The following is a 15,760-nucleotide window of genomic DNA, read 5'->3' as shown; positions in this document are numbered from 1 at the left end:
AAGCACTCTTTAACTTTGTGGACACACTTATAGATACTTCTGTGGTATTCAATTGGTCTTTTGATGGTAACAGTATATATAATGGAGTATTGCATAAAAAGTATATGAAAAGAGAGTGTGAAACAAGATAAAAATTTAAAATCAAATTTAAAAGAGATAATATAGAAGTTTGGAAATCAGTATGGAATCTATAATGTCTGCCACGTATGTCTACCATGATTGGTAAAGGTGCACCTTTGGTGTCTTGTGTATACCAGTATATAGTGTGAGAACTTCAAATCCTACCACCCCTCCTATCACTGTGAAAACATCAAGCACAGTTATTTTAGATCCTCAAAGCGAATTTCTGTGTTTGATTGTGTTGCAGAAAATGTCTACTGTACTAGCAACCTCCATGTACTCATCATGCTAAGTGCCCAGTGATTGGTGGATTGATGCATGCACATTAAAAGGTTAAGGTACCAATAGATGTGCTGGTTAGCCATTTTACTGGTGCAGTCCAGCTACCTTAGCTTGTCTCAAATCTTTTCTTGCTGGGGACCAAGCTTAAGCTCAAATTTGGGTGCATGAAATGATCCTAAGACTATGGCAAGCCTCTTTCTCAAGTTGAGCCTGAGTTTCTCCCTGGTTGGCTCAGATTTGTTTAGGTTAGTCTTAAACTATACATTTACACTTTGTTTGGTTCCCTCAAATGTGTGCTAGAATGGATTGGGACTTTCGACTCTGGCCCTGTTTTAATATGTAGTATGGCAATAAAGAACGAAATTACATTTCCTTTGGAATCACCGTTGAAGAAATAGTGCTTTCAGTTGTAAATGTAATGGATGGTCATCCCCATGAGAATGGGAATGGATAATATTTTTGCTAATGAAGTAATTAGCAATTTGATGGTTAAAAAAATAGCAACTAGTAATTTTTTTGATATGAGTTATTTGTCGATGATTCTGTTATAAAATAAAAATAAATAATTTAAGTAAAAACATTATTTTATTAAGAATGATTAAAATATTGAGTAGCACAGATTGTAATATTATATCAGTTGTTACTTAAACGTTTGCTAAATACTGTATGCTAGGAAATGAGCATTGTGCAATGCATGTTAATGGAAAAATGCATAAGAATAAAAATAGAAATCACTAAATGGCATTAAATAGAAAAAATATATTAGATAAATATTAAAACTAAATAATAATAAATTAAGATTAAAGATGGGAAATAATATTTAATACAGAGTAATTGCATGCCTTATTAAAATGCTGAAGAATATAAAATAAACATATGTTAATTAGAATTAATATATTGAAGAAAAATGAGAAAAAAAAAGGATAAAAAAATAAATTTAAAATTTTAAAAAATATTAAATTAAAATATTAAATATAAATAACATTTAATAAAGCAAAAATCAATTCATTCAAATATAGATTTTTTTTTCCAAATACATTAAAATTATGCCACAATAATCAAAGAAAGTACCCAAAAAAATAAAGTGTATTAATTAATAATAAATATAATATAAAAATAAAATATAAATATAAATCAAAGCAAAAAATTATATAAAAGATAAACAATGAGAATATAAAATGACTGCTATTATAGCATTATAACGGTTGCTAGTTAAAAGTTTATCATATAGATATATAATATATTAGAGAGCCCCAAAAGAAATATAACAATTGTTATTGTAATATTTAGTTGTATTCCTTAGTCAATGATATAGAATGTTAATATATAATTTGTTATGATCTAACATAACTAACTAAATTACATATTAGCATTGAATTGCTATTCCTTTTCAATGAATTCCTTCATTTCATACCCAAACAATGGAATAAGAATCACGATTCTGATGCCTTACCTTTCATTCCCATTCCATTTTGATTCACATTTCGATTCTTTTCATTTGTGTGAACCAAATGCACCTTTATATACTTAATGAACTTAAGTGTTAGTAAACTGTAAACTTGGATCAGTTTATTAGCTCAGAGCTTTTACAAATTCATAAAACATTGTAGTTCAGATCTTTAAAGCTGATATAGAGTCATGGGGGTATATGGATTGGGCTAAACTAGTAGTTTGAGCGCCACACAGAGAAGTGGGAAAAAGAGCCAAGTCTGAGTTCGCCCAATTTTTAATAATTTGGGGCAAGAGTAAGTAGGGAAAATTTGGTCAAACCTATGTTATTGACACCCCTAATATGAGTATCATTGTAATGCTTTTTATGATTCTTGTGTACCGCAAATGTCTTGTCATTCAGGTTCCCGTATTGGTTTTCTAAGTGACTCCTAGTCTCCTATTATCAGTCTTGCTTCTTGTTGGATCTTGATATAGGATGTTATTTATCTAGTTGATTAACTGAGCTAATAGAGCTATGTGGGAGTGATAATAGGGTACTGCTTGTTTAGTATGATGATAAACTTGACAATAAATGGTGATTCTATTTATTTCAGGGAAATTGCTGGGATGCTATGTGGGTAAGTGTTGTGGAAGCATTAGATCCATAGCCAGGCATCAAGAGTTACCGGTGATAGCATCATGTGGTGAGAATAATTTCTGATCTTTCCAGTATCTGCTTCCACTGACATATCAGATTCATAAAATGATTTGTTCCTCTTGTCATTTTATACATGCCTATGGTCCTAGTGATTTGTCTTGGAGTCTATCCATCTGATGTGCTAAGTTTCATTAGTCAAATATGAATATATTATTATTCAAGTTTTTAGAAATCTTTTAACTGGAAGAAAAGGGGCCTGTTACGATGTTTACTCAGGTGCATCAGTGTGTAGGAGAATTTGAAATTCCTCTGAGTGCATGTTGGCCCCTTTAAATCTTTTGGCTGCTATATTTTGAGGAACTTTCATATGAACTATGTTGCATCTTGGTGACTAATACTTTAGGATTGCCGAAAATTCCTCTATATTCTTCTATATTCTAATACTAATCTATTTGTTCCATGTACACTGCCATATGTGCTTAAAAATTGCACGTTACAGATTGTGATTATTCAACTGGATGTTGATGCATTTTTCTAAAGGAAATATTGCCTATTACTACTAATTTTGTTTCTTGTGGTTCTAGGTTAATGTTCTTTTGGACTTCCCCCCTCAAAGTTTTAAGATTTTTTCCTTTGCAGTTACGCACTGTGACTTCATATAGAACTATTCACATGCAATGCACATAAGGAAATAGATATTAGTAAATAAAGAATAAAATGATCTTCTCCTAAATTTTTTGAACTGAAAGTCTCAAGGTAATAAACATTTAGATTGATTTTAGATTGATTGTTATTAGAGAAATATTGGTAAACATGGAAATTCCCAATTATCTTTACGATTGAGATCCTTTCAACTTAAAATCTGATTGGAGAAGAAAATGAAAGTTACAGGTGAGGATCTGTTAATATGAAGAAGTTAAATTTCTGGCCACGATCTTACTAAAAAGAATTATTGATATGTTATCATAGGAGAAGAGCATAGATGGACAATACCTTGGACTTTGGAACATCTAGAGTTAAATAGAGGGTATTGTAGAAAGAAAAAATGACAAAATCAAAAGGGTGTATTTCCTCAATTGGTAAACTTTTTTTTTATAATATGTCATAGATTAAAGCACTTTATCACCTTTTTTGTAACAGATGGATAAAATTATTTTGCACCCCATGCATGTCCCATGGAAGCTCCTGTCATACAGTACATAATTTTGTCCATATGAGAGCTATAATTATAGAAGCATAATTAGGGCTGAAGCTTAATTGAGCCTGAACATGGGCCTGTTCATGCTTGAGCATCTTTCAGAGAGATAGATAGATAGATAGATAGAGAGAGAGAGAGAGATAGAGAGAGAGAGAGGGAGATGCTAGAAGGCTGGATGGGTAGCTAGTGAGCTAGCATGGATGGTGTTGCAATGGCTGGGGTATGGCAAGGCCTGTTAGTGAGGCATTTCTGGGGTGGAATTAGAAGTGGGGTTGGGGAAGGGGGTCGGAAAGGAATTAGGAAAAAGAGAGGGGAACTGGGTCAGAGTAGAGAAAAAGGCCCTTTTTTCTCCAAAAAATATTGATATTTTATATTTATTATATTATATTATTTGGGTTTCAAGTTTTGGTTGGTCTAGGGCTGGCCCATATCCATTTTAGCATTGATTTGGGGTTAGAATTTGAGCCCAATTTATCATGATGCCTAAAATTAATCTATTTGTATCTGATTGCACTTTAGACCAGCTTGAGCCCATCTATAGCCTTGGTTATCTTATCTTTCCGGGGTTCACTATATCAGTGTTTTCTGGCATTTGTTCCTATTGTTGACTGTGCTCATTCAACAGAAACTAATTCATGTTATTCTTTGTGTTACATTCACACCTCTTACTTTAGTAAGGCTTCCTTTGATGTTTATTACATTGATCATATGGTTATCATATTGGTTGGTACTTAATCAAGTGTTACCATCTATATGTGACTCTTAAGCTTATTTCACATGCTTGAATTCAATTTTTTTTTGCTACACAACTCATTCTTCTCAATATTTCCATATCCCCTTCCTATGTATTTGTTTGTTAATTTTTTATTGTCTAGTTCTCTGAATTATGTAATATTGTAATGTATCAGTGTTCTAATTATGGATAAATAAGATCCATGGCCTAAGATAAGAATGGAAAAGGATGGGGTAGAATATGATGGTGTCATGGAACTGGGGCTCTAAAATGAACTGGCTTTTTGTGCAGAGCTCATGTTTGAATTAATGTTTGACTTGATATGCACCTGTGCTTTTTGTGAACAAGCCAGGCTGGATCCTGAATCTGAGCTTGAAACATTTTCATGCCATGCTCGAGATTTATTCATCTTGCCTGTGTTTGGTCCACTTTCCAGTTTGCGCTTATCTATATAGTCTTATCGTTACTGATTACACTCTCTTAGTTCTTACTTCCAAGGAAAGAAACAAGAAAAGTGCACTTCCCAAAAGTGGGAGTGCATCTATTGCAGTCATCTGTACATACTCTCATGTGCATCACACATGCACAACACAAGTTCAAGATTTTTTTTTTATAATTTTTTTTACATGAAGTGTGTGCCCCTGATGTTGTATGCAAATCTAATTATTCTATGGACTGGGTTTAAAGACTCTAACTTATGTTTAACCCCAAATTGATTAACCCCAACACTCTAGATGCCTCTTTTGTGTAAATATAACTTCTCTTGATCTCTCCTTCTATCCTCTTACTCTTTGCTACCCAAAACCTTAAATTCCTAAATCTTCACTTCTGCAACTGACAACTGACCTAGGTTGGGCTGACTGACACACCTATATTCACCCCTTTCTGTATCTTTTCTCCCCTATACTCTCTCCAAAAATTCTAAGAGCTCAATTTTTACAGCATTTCCATCTATTGACTTTACCTCTTTCAGTTCTCTTTCCCGATCCCTCTTCCTAATCCTATGTTTCATTGGTTGATGGTGCTGATTGAACCTCATTGCTTGTCTTGATTGTCTGTTATTTCCGGCTGTAATAAAACAAGCTTGAACATCATGCCCTTAGCTTGTAACTGATAGAAGTCCAAGTTGCCCATGCTAGCTTGGAGTTGTGCTCAAGCTGGCCAAGCTTGATTCATATGCAACCTACTTAAAACTTATCACAGAGACGACAAACAATGACTGCCATCTTGAAAACTGGTTTTTAGTAACTTTATTGTTGTGCCTCCAAAGCTTCCTTCATGTGCCTGTATCTGACCATGGCCTTCTATCATTTGTGCTATTTATCTCTTTACGAGCAGGTGCCTTATTTTTTCTTGTTGTCATCTGATATAACAATACATCAGTCAACACAAAGGTCTCTAGAATGATGCAGATGAGTAAGGATACTGAGGAGTGTATTGGGAAGAGGATGAACTTGAGATGCAAGCGTAAAATTACTAAATTCGCTAAATATTCTCCAAGCTATATTGTGAATTTTATAGTGCTAGCATAGATAGTGGTCAATATACTAGCTTTGAACACAATCCTATTGACCTTGGCTCCTACATACTGATATATAACAAATCTGTGTGTGTGTGTGTGTGTGATTGCACGCACGCGCGTGGGGGTTGGTGCGCATGGGTATGCGCGTGTGCGTGCATGCATGTGTGTGTGTGTGTGACTTGCGTGCATGTGCACGTGCGCGCATCTGCCTGCTTGCCTGCTGTCCGTCTGTCTGTCTGATAAGACTTATCTGAATAGTGAGTCAGTAATTGACATAACATTAGGATGTTTGTAGGTTGATTAACTTTAGAGTTTTAAGGTTCAAGGGTTTAAATCTCGGGTAATATAATGCTGAGGTTCCATCTGTGGAGTTCCTAGAACTAGAGAGTTAAAAGAAGATATGATAGGAATGTAAGCATTGAGGGAGGATTATAAAAAAATGCTAAAATTTAGCACAGACTAGAGGAAAACAGAGTGGTGATTATCTTATCAGCAGATAAAGAATGAGAATAATAATATTTGGTAGTCAACTGTTTCTGTTATGTATCAGTAATGATGCCTTTATCATTACTCATGAGTGAAACATTCCATTCTTTATTTTGTAAATTATTTCTCCTTAATAAATTGCCTACGTTGGCCATCACGAAAGCTGCATCCAAGAAAGAGATGTATTTTATGATTTGAGGAATTGGGAGTTTAGGTGATGATGTGTTGTGTCTTCATTTATATTTATGCAGTTGACATTGTATACTGATATTCTTCTAAAGAGCTTTTTTGTTTTTTTCTTTTCGAATAATTGATCTGCTTGTGATTTAGTCTGATAATATGATTAAGTTTTATTGTGCAGTACTTTTACTGGTCCTGATTATCACAATTTTTTCCCTTACTTTATGAGTCATAACTTTATTTACAGTATACTGGAAATTATTGTGATGAAGAGTTTTATGAGTTTTACATTGGCCCATGCTGTTCTTCGTATGGCTGTAACTTTGTATGATCACAAGTTAACGATTATATATCTAGTTGATGATTGGTACAGTTTTGTTGGCTTACTATTGTGTGAAAAGTACTGAGAAGCTAGCAATGCATTTGTAGGACTAGACAGCTATGTGCGTTTCTGGGATGCAAAGACAAGACAACTTCTTTCTGCGGTATGTCGTAATCACTTGTATTTATTCTAAAGCAGTTTCTGACTTCGACAGGAACAATCGTGAATACCTTTAGCTTGTTTATCCAGTATTATTATCTTATGAATGAATTTCATTTGCTTAACATCTCACTCTTGCATATTCGCAATTTGATAACTATAACATGAATTTCAGCAGTTATAAAATAATCAGCATTGTAACTTACTAATATTTGTATCAGATCCATTTGAAACCCATGTCAAACCTCACTATCAGCTTGAACCCGCTTCCCCTGCTCGGGCCCACATATGAGTGGGCTTTATATGTGGCTCGAAAATGCAAAGCGGGCTGAGCCTGCATATTATTTATACAATACAAGTAGACAATATATGTACCGGCACAATGCTAAGTGGACCGTCTTTGCACTCCATTTACGAAATGACCACGTATAGTAACTGCATGCAGGCAATGCTGTGCAGTCAAAGGGCTGCATATGCATATGTAGGTGCATATGCGGCATTATTCGCCACATTGTAAAACACTGCTAGGGAGCAACTTTTATGACTTTTCAATGTCTATAATCATGCCATCAAAACAAGAGATGAATTTTCATCATCCATGATTTTTGTGTGCATTTGCTTCTTTACTTTGTATGTTTTTCTTGGATCTCGTAATTTGACTTTATTGTTACCATTACAACCTGAACCTCATTATTGGTGCCATTCATGATTGATATGCAACAGAAAACCATGTAGACAAAATTTTTTGCTCGCAAAAAATTTGATATTTCTTTGTACAATTTTTTTCTCTTGAGTGTAGCTGATTGATTTCTTAACTGTTTGTTGAGAGCAGGTTTTCCTCAAGCAACACCTCACAAATGTAGTAATTGATTCACATTTCTCTGGAGAAGGTTAACTTTCCTTGAGCCTTGACACTTTAGTGCTATATTTTTCATGTGTTGTATTCATTCATTTATTGATACCTTCTTTCATACTTAATGAATGCAGTCACTACAAAAATTGGACTCCCCTGTCAATTTGCAAATGTGTTTTTTTATTTAATAAATTGAATGTGAAACAATTAGTAAAATTGAACTGTACTAGCTTTTCATGTCCAAAACAATTCAAAAATTAAATCAGGTTGGTCTTATAACAAAACCTAAAGCCCACTGAACTTCTTGTGGTTGGATATACCATAAAGCTATTAGTCATTAAAAATTCACAAGTGGAGCTCCTTTAGCCAAATTAAACTAAATGTGTTGGCTTTGTGAATCTTTCTTTGCCAATCATTGTTGTCTTTATCAAAATAAACTTATAAATAATTTCCATAGCTTCTGTCCAAATTAATATGATTTCTTCTTACTTTTTCTGTGCAAATTCAAGTATTGGATTTGGCCTTCCTCACTTGCTCATTCCATTTTATGTGGTTCTACATCAGTTAATTCTCAACATGCATGAGAATTCACTTGGAATAAGTGTCGTCGTTGCCCTTATTGTCATTGCCATCATTGTTACCACAGCTTGGGCCATATAGATGGGTCAGTTGTGAAATGCTTAAGAGGAAAACTCTACAAAGTAATAAACAAGATTCCACCGCTACTGTTGGTCAATTTGATGTCGATCTTCTCATTTGTTATGCTAATGTATTTACTAGAGTCTGTTGGTAGGAAGGTGCACAAACACACACACACAATAAGTTCAAAAACAAATATTAAAAGCAGCCTATTAATTACATCTATGATATTATTTCTATTTCATGCCAATTCAAAGCACTTCCAAGGTCCAAACCTGATACTGTAGTTATCCATGATTTGAAGCTTCGCCTGAAACTATAAATCCTAAATCAAAACATTTTGATTTTGGTTAAAGCTGATCCAGAATTGGGGTCAATTTTAAAGTTTAGGTCCAATCTTTTCAAATTTATTGTACATGTTGTTCATTTTTTTTTTTTGCAATTTCGTGATTTTTTTTAAATGTTAGGAGCATTTTCTCTAGATTTAATGTAGAGATTAGAAGTTTTAATATTAATTGGAATCATTTCAACATTAAATTCCAAAAAAGTTCAGAAAAGTAATTTTTTGATATAAACTTTGGCTATTCTAAAGCTCAAATCTGATAGACATATCTCTTCTCATATGTTGGATCAGCATCAAACACTAAGATGATATATTAGAGTTGAATCATGTTCTTTTGAACATCTTAGTTTTCGTACACTCAAATTTTCAGTATAAAACCAAAAAGATGGTACATCTGTAGGTCCTAACAGTTGCAAAAAAATGGTTACGACCAGTGCAAAAAACTTCAAAATATTGCCTAGTTTATTCATCTTACTCATATTATCTTTACTGCACACCCTCCCCCTCCCGAACAAAAATAATATTAGGAAATTTTTTGGATATCCCATAATTTTCAACTGAAACTGGCAAAACTTGAGTCTAAACCATGGAAACTGCCGAGATTGTTAACATTGAAACTCATCCAGGTGAATCTGAATTTTTGAATCATGAGTGTGTCAACTTTAAAAGTTCTTTTCATTCATATGAACAACCAAGTCTATCTTTATCATCATATTCTTATGCTTGACTTTAATACCTGTGATTTTAAGCCTACCTCCTTCTAACCCCTTTTGGTTGCACCAAGTCCCCTTCCTTACCAATGCCTTCTCATGACCATGTTGACTGACCAAAGTATCCCAATCTATCTTTATACTTTTTGATAGGTTCCTTATTTTCTTTTGTTTCCTATTGTACTTGCATTCTACATAGTCACATCTTTATTTGACTAACTTTAAAACATTTATCCATAACTTGAATATTGCATTAAATCCTAATTTAGTCTGATCAATCAACAGTACATTGATCTTCAAATAACATACACTGTGACATTTCCTCTTAAATATTTGATTACATTATCTCCCAGCTAAACTGAAATAGGTATAGGCTTAGGCCAGATTCTCGGTGCATCCTAACAACAGTGTTAAGTTATTGCTTGTGGCACTAGTTCACTTATCTTGGACCATTTTAGTTTTCCTTGATGATCTAAATATTACTGTGGAGGAACAACTCAAATTATACTAAAGTTATCTTATGTAATACCTTATCATATGCTGCTTGGGGGTCAACAAATAACTTGTCAAAGTCAATCCTTTTCAAGGTTATTTGTGTATCTTTGCCTTGTTACCTTTTCTCATAGTTTTATGGCATGTCTCTTATTCTATACCAGGTATGTAATTATTCAATCATGAAGGTTCAATCATGCAGTTACCTTTATTCTTACATTCCAACACACACACACACACACACACAAAAAAAAAAAAAAAAAAAAAAAAAAACCCTTCTCCTTGATGCACTAGACATCGTTCCTATCTTCAAAATCTCATTATATAACTGCATAAATCAAAAGAATATTGTTTGACCCATAATTTTTCCTTGGTTATACAAGATCATGACTGGCTTCTATTTTCTTATCTCCTTTATCTTCTCAAGGCCTTGCTAACCTCATTTCATCAGTCTCTCTAAATTTCTCGCTACATGTGCTGTGATTCATCATGCTTAAGATCACCTTCCAACTAACATGCTCTTCATTGTTACTATTTGAATAATTTATGAAAATAATTTTTCCATTTTTGGGTAAACGTTGCTGAATTAATATAGATCTTCCCTATTGTTCTTGCATTCTCTATGTCCTGGAACCTTATCTTCTGATCTATCAGCTTTTTAGATGTCTTTCCTCCATCTTTAGTGCCTAATGTGCTACATAAATCATCATAAGCAGCTAATTTACCCTTTCTCTACTTGTTCTGCCTCTCTAATCGCTGCTTTATATCTCTAAAGGTTGTCTACATTTTCTTGACTGCCTTTGGAACCTCATCAACTCGGATCAGTATTTCCTTAGAAGTGCTTCTTTTTTTCACCGAAAACTTTCGACCTTTTTGTGTTTATTTCTGTCCCTGCATCTTATTGGTTGTGGTTACACTCCATCAGCAATCTTCCATATTTCATCTCTAAATGACTTCTTGGTTTCCCTTTAAGGGCTTGTTTGGTTCACGGGAAAAGAAGGGAGGAAAGTGTGGTCAACGGGAAAGTAATAAGATGCCTTTTGTTTGGTTGGAGTTTTCAAAGGAGAGAGATGGGAAAGGTATTTCCATAGGAATATGATTTCCACATTTCATGGAAAAGTCTTTCCCATGAGAAACATGGGAAAGTTACTTTCCCATGAGGCGGGAATCACTCCAACTTTATTTTTTTTCAAAAAAGCTCTTCAGAATTAAAGACCTAACTTTTATTAAGGGTATAATAGGAATTATACAACTTTTTCAGGAAAGTGGATGGTCAACCAAATATAAGCACTCTAAAAATCTGTCACTTTTCCATGTTAAACCAAACATACCAAAAGTACATTCTCAGGCATTCTTTTCCTAAGAATCTTCTTCCCAGGAATCATATTCCTACGGGGGAAAATGCTTCCCGCGAACCAAACGAGCCCTAAGATTTCACACCAATTCCTCGTGAACTCTGTGAGCAATTCACCTTTTATACTTGCAAGACAAAAATTCATAAATCACTAACATATGTTTCATAGTCTGTTCTATTCTAGAAATTGTCAACCCTTTTAGTCCCTCACTTTTTTGTTCTGGAAATTTAACTGATTTTCTTAATTAACCCATGTTAAAGAGCCTTGAAATTTTCGTATCTCCTCTTGAGAAATGTATTCGCTTGTGCATGCATTATATACTGTAGCAAAATGAAGTAGCTTCAGCCTTCTCATTTCTTTCACTAAATGCTAAATCTCCATGCATACTGTGATACCCCCTACTAACTCCCCATTAACAACATTTAAGTCTCTGCCAGTGTATATCTTTTCAAGCTCAGGAATTCCTTGCAGTAAAGCTGCCATTTCCATCCAAATTTGGTTTTCCTAGTTTTTCCTGGTAAATCGTGGGGTATAGGCACTATTAAGGTGGATTATGTCATCGTCATTTAGGTCTTCTCCACTTGTTCTCCTGTGGGCAAGTTACGCTAATGCTTTCTCTCAGCAAACTATCCACTATTTTATAGTTTTTACGTATTTTAGTCCTTGTGTTTCAAGCAGCAAATATATTTTTCCTGAATTTATGAATAATTGATTTCCTAATTGACTATCCCATTTATTTAGTTCAAGAACATACTGTGAAAGAAAGACAACAACATACTATTCAAGTCATACTAGCACAGAATAATTTCATTATCATTGTCGTCGTCATCATCATCGTACCTGCCTTTTTTCATGGAATATGGATTGGCTATAGCATACGAATTAAGAAGGCTCTGTGGAGGGATCGAGTAAATTTTATGATCAGTTATCAACTTGATGCTTCTACTCTAGAAATTGGTGTTGTATTCCTGGTCAAGACAGATTTAGGCTAGCATGTGCCTGCCATTGAACTCATGAGGTCATTTGGTAGGTAGAGAGATCTACCTTATTGCTCCCTGTTTAGGCTCATGCAACAGATAACCAGGTCTATAAAATTTTCCTAGACTTTCAAAGAGACTAGACATAAGGTGAAGATGATAATTTTTGATATAAGGAATTGGGTTTGTTCTCTAAGGCTCGACCAAACTCACCAGCTAAATGAAACACATTGCCAATTGACAATCATAATAATTCTAACGACAAAACCGAGTCAGATTTTCAAAACCAGGAGTTGGGTGGACAAAAATACGACATACAGTTCTTTTGATATTGATACTGCTGCCTTAAGAAAGTGTCAAACATTAGCTTGGTTAACTATATGTTTTTATTGGTGACGTCATGCATTTGAGCATATATGAAGCCTTAGTAACATCAACTTGACTGAAGCTTAATTCAAGGAGCATGGTTAGTCAATCAGTCCAAGTGGTTTAATTTGTCAGCTATCTCATACTGAAGCCCTTGTGTTTAACACCTCTGTGCCTGTCCTAAAAGCTTCTGTTTTCCTTCAGCAGTGTAAGCTATCCTGCTTTGTCTGAGTTGATTGTTCTACTTACACATAAAAAATCTTTTTTTTTTGGTACAAGAAAAATCTTGTTTTAGAACTATATATCCTCTTCACTCTTTTCAAATTTCTATAGACTTCGACAATAGAGCTTCATAGCCTCTATGACATCACCAGAACTGAACTCATATGGTTGCTTATATGTTTTTCTTTCTGGCTAACTTGACTTGATAAATTTGCTATTTCATTCTAAGAAAAGTTCAAAAAGGTAGATAGGAAAAGTGTAAACTACGAATCATTTTTGAATGTCAGATATCCTTACAGTAATTTTGTTACTCCTAAGAAGAAATAATGGACTTTGGAACAAAATAACACGGATGGTTGCATACATGTCCGCGTTATGTGCTTGTAAACCCTAGAGAATCTTTTTAGTGAAATAAGCAAACTTATCTTATTATTTTTTTTAAAAAAATATTTCAGAATCTGAAGGCAACCATGTTAGTCAGCCAAGTGATTTGGAACTAGTGAGTCAGACTGAAGTTCAAGATGACGAGGAGTTGCAAATTTCCAAGGGAAGTAAAACATCGAAGAAACAGGAAAAAAGCAAGACCAAGGCGAATAAAAACAGAAATAAGGTCCAAGATGATGATCCTACGAGTGTGCTTGTCTCTCTTAGCAATGTTGAACCTGAGGCCAGTGGTGAACTGCCAGCTTCCAAACGAAGAAAATCATCAGAAGAGGAAAGCAGGAGGCTCAAGAAGAAAAAGAGCAAGAAGAGCCTCTGATGATGACTGGGGCATGATGAAAATGTTCAGTTCAGTCTTTCAGACACAATCTGGAGTCCACTATTAAGTATAATTGAAGTTTTAGACAGCGGGCATCCAGAGCATATACACAAATATGAGCTTGTCAGTCTCATAGCTCCTACTACATGCAAAAAGTTGATGCGTTTTTGGTTAAAAAGTGAAACTTTTTTAGCATCACAAAAGGTGACTTATTTCTTCTGGGATTATGAAATTGGCTACAGAATGAGAAGTCTTCATACTGTTTCCAAAATTTCTTGGAAATTTCTAGATTATTTGACAGAAAAATAGAGTTATCTGAAAGTGTCATTATTATTAAAAGCAGTTTCATAAACCACGTACTTCTAGACTATTACTAACCGATATATATTGATTCATTAGATGTCTGTAATACATGTTGGCTTTCAACCAACCTAATTTAGTGCAAATGTGGCACTAGTATTCTTACTGAACATGCTGCACCATGCAAAGATACATTGCTGTCACTTGTCGGTTCGTAAAAGGCCACACTTTTCTAGGGCATATTTTGGCTTGCAAGTTCATTGTAGCTTCATATGGATAACAGGATACACTGTTTTAGGGCACATGTTTTCTTTCTTTGAACTCAGACTCTTAACCATATATCCTTGCTCAGTCACTAACAGTAGATTTTGTGCCGCTTTCATCTTCATGGTATATTATTCTTCTTCCTAGAGGTACATGACCACTGATGCTCATAATATTTTTAGTGAGAACATGTTTGAAAGAAGTGGCAATAATTAATTATCTTTCTGCAAACTGATAATAATATTATGTCTTTCAGTTCTCTCCATGTTGACAGAGAGGTCGCCGATGGGGTTAAATGGCCATTTAATGGCATGATAGACTATCATAACCCTCTGAAAGTGTCATGGTAAGTGTTAGATGTCAGGAATATGTGGAGTAACTATGTTGCTATGCAGGGCTCCAACTAAACCAGGCAGTTAAGCGAACAGCTTGGGGATTTGGTTAGATATCTGACTTGATCAAGGCCTGGTTTTGGTTATTAACTATAGACTAACCTCATTTCAAGCTTTATGCATAGAGAGGAGGGGAGGGAGGGAAAACTAGAAAAAACTTCATTGGAAGCTTGATGGATTTGCCGGTGGAGGGAGGGAGGGGGGGAGACTTGAGCTTAACTTCATTCACTAGAAACTAGCCTCATTTAAAGCTTGATGCTAGAGAGAAACTAGAAACTAGCCTCATTTAAAGCTTGATGCAAGGTAGGCAGGGAAGTAGAGACAAACCTCGTCTAAAGCTGCTTGTACGGGGAGGGAAGCAGGAATGGGAATTAGAAACTAGCCTCATTAACTAGAACTTAACCTCATTTAAAGTTTGATGCATAGAGAGAAACTAGAAACTAACCTCACTTAAAGCTTGGTGCATAGAGAGGTAGAGAGGGAGGGAGGGAAACTAGAAACTAACCACATTAATGGCTTGATCCCTAGATGAGCCTGTGCTTCCAACAATAAACAGATGCCTCGGTTTGCCTTGATAAGAAGCTGATTCATACGAAAAAATAGGTGAAGCTTGAACAGTTATTTTCAATTTTGGATCTAGCTTGAATGGCGTTTTCATTTGGTGAGCCCGAGTCTAGCAGCTTAGTATTCGGCTTCATCACCGAGCTGTCAAATGTTACACTTCGGTTGTTTCATTGACATCAGCTATAACAGATTTTTGCCTTCAACCGAAGTGTATTGCTTGCTTTGTCAAGGCTACAGAGTGGATTGTTGCATCATACGAGCGCTATGCACTTTTATTTGTATAAATTTAGAAAATAATAATGTTACAGGCATAATGAATTGTCTTATAATATATCTTATCAAATACCCATTGATAATCTTTAGTAAAATGTTTGGCAAACACAGAGTGACATCCATACAGCATTATTAAAGCTATTCCCCTTTTGTGCAAGT

General features: G+C 34.7%; 1 protein-coding gene across 3 annotated transcripts in view; it reads left to right on the top strand.

Annotated features, from left to right (window-relative positions):
• The window catches only part of LOC103719683 (Transducin/WD40 repeat-like superfamily protein), a 41,770-nt gene extending 27,422 nt beyond the window's left edge, over positions 1–14,348 (top strand). For all 3 annotated transcript variants that reach the window (XM_008809044.6, XM_008809042.6, XM_039119470.3), the window contains exons 10-13: positions 2,448–2,537; positions 7,040–7,095; positions 7,924–7,981; positions 13,504–14,348. In XM_008809044.6, the coding sequence (XP_008807266.2) occupies positions 2,448–2,537; positions 7,040–7,095; positions 7,924–7,981; positions 13,504–13,808 (509 nt within the window). In that variant the 3' untranslated portion in view covers positions 13,809–14,348. The remainder of the gene's footprint in view (positions 1–2,447; positions 2,538–7,039; positions 7,096–7,923; positions 7,982–13,503) is intronic.
• The last annotated feature ends 1,412 nt before the right edge of the window (positions 14,349–15,760 follow it).

Source organism: Phoenix dactylifera, chromosome 18, assembly GCF_051530095.1.
Source record: "Phoenix dactylifera cultivar Ajwa chromosome 18, Ajwa_hap1_PhDact_Kaust_v1.1, whole genome shotgun sequence".
NCBI lineage: Eukaryota > Viridiplantae > Streptophyta > Magnoliopsida > Arecales > Arecaceae > Phoenix > Phoenix dactylifera.
Note: the sequence above shows the minus strand (reverse complement) of the source record. Positions and strands in the feature narration are given on the sequence as shown.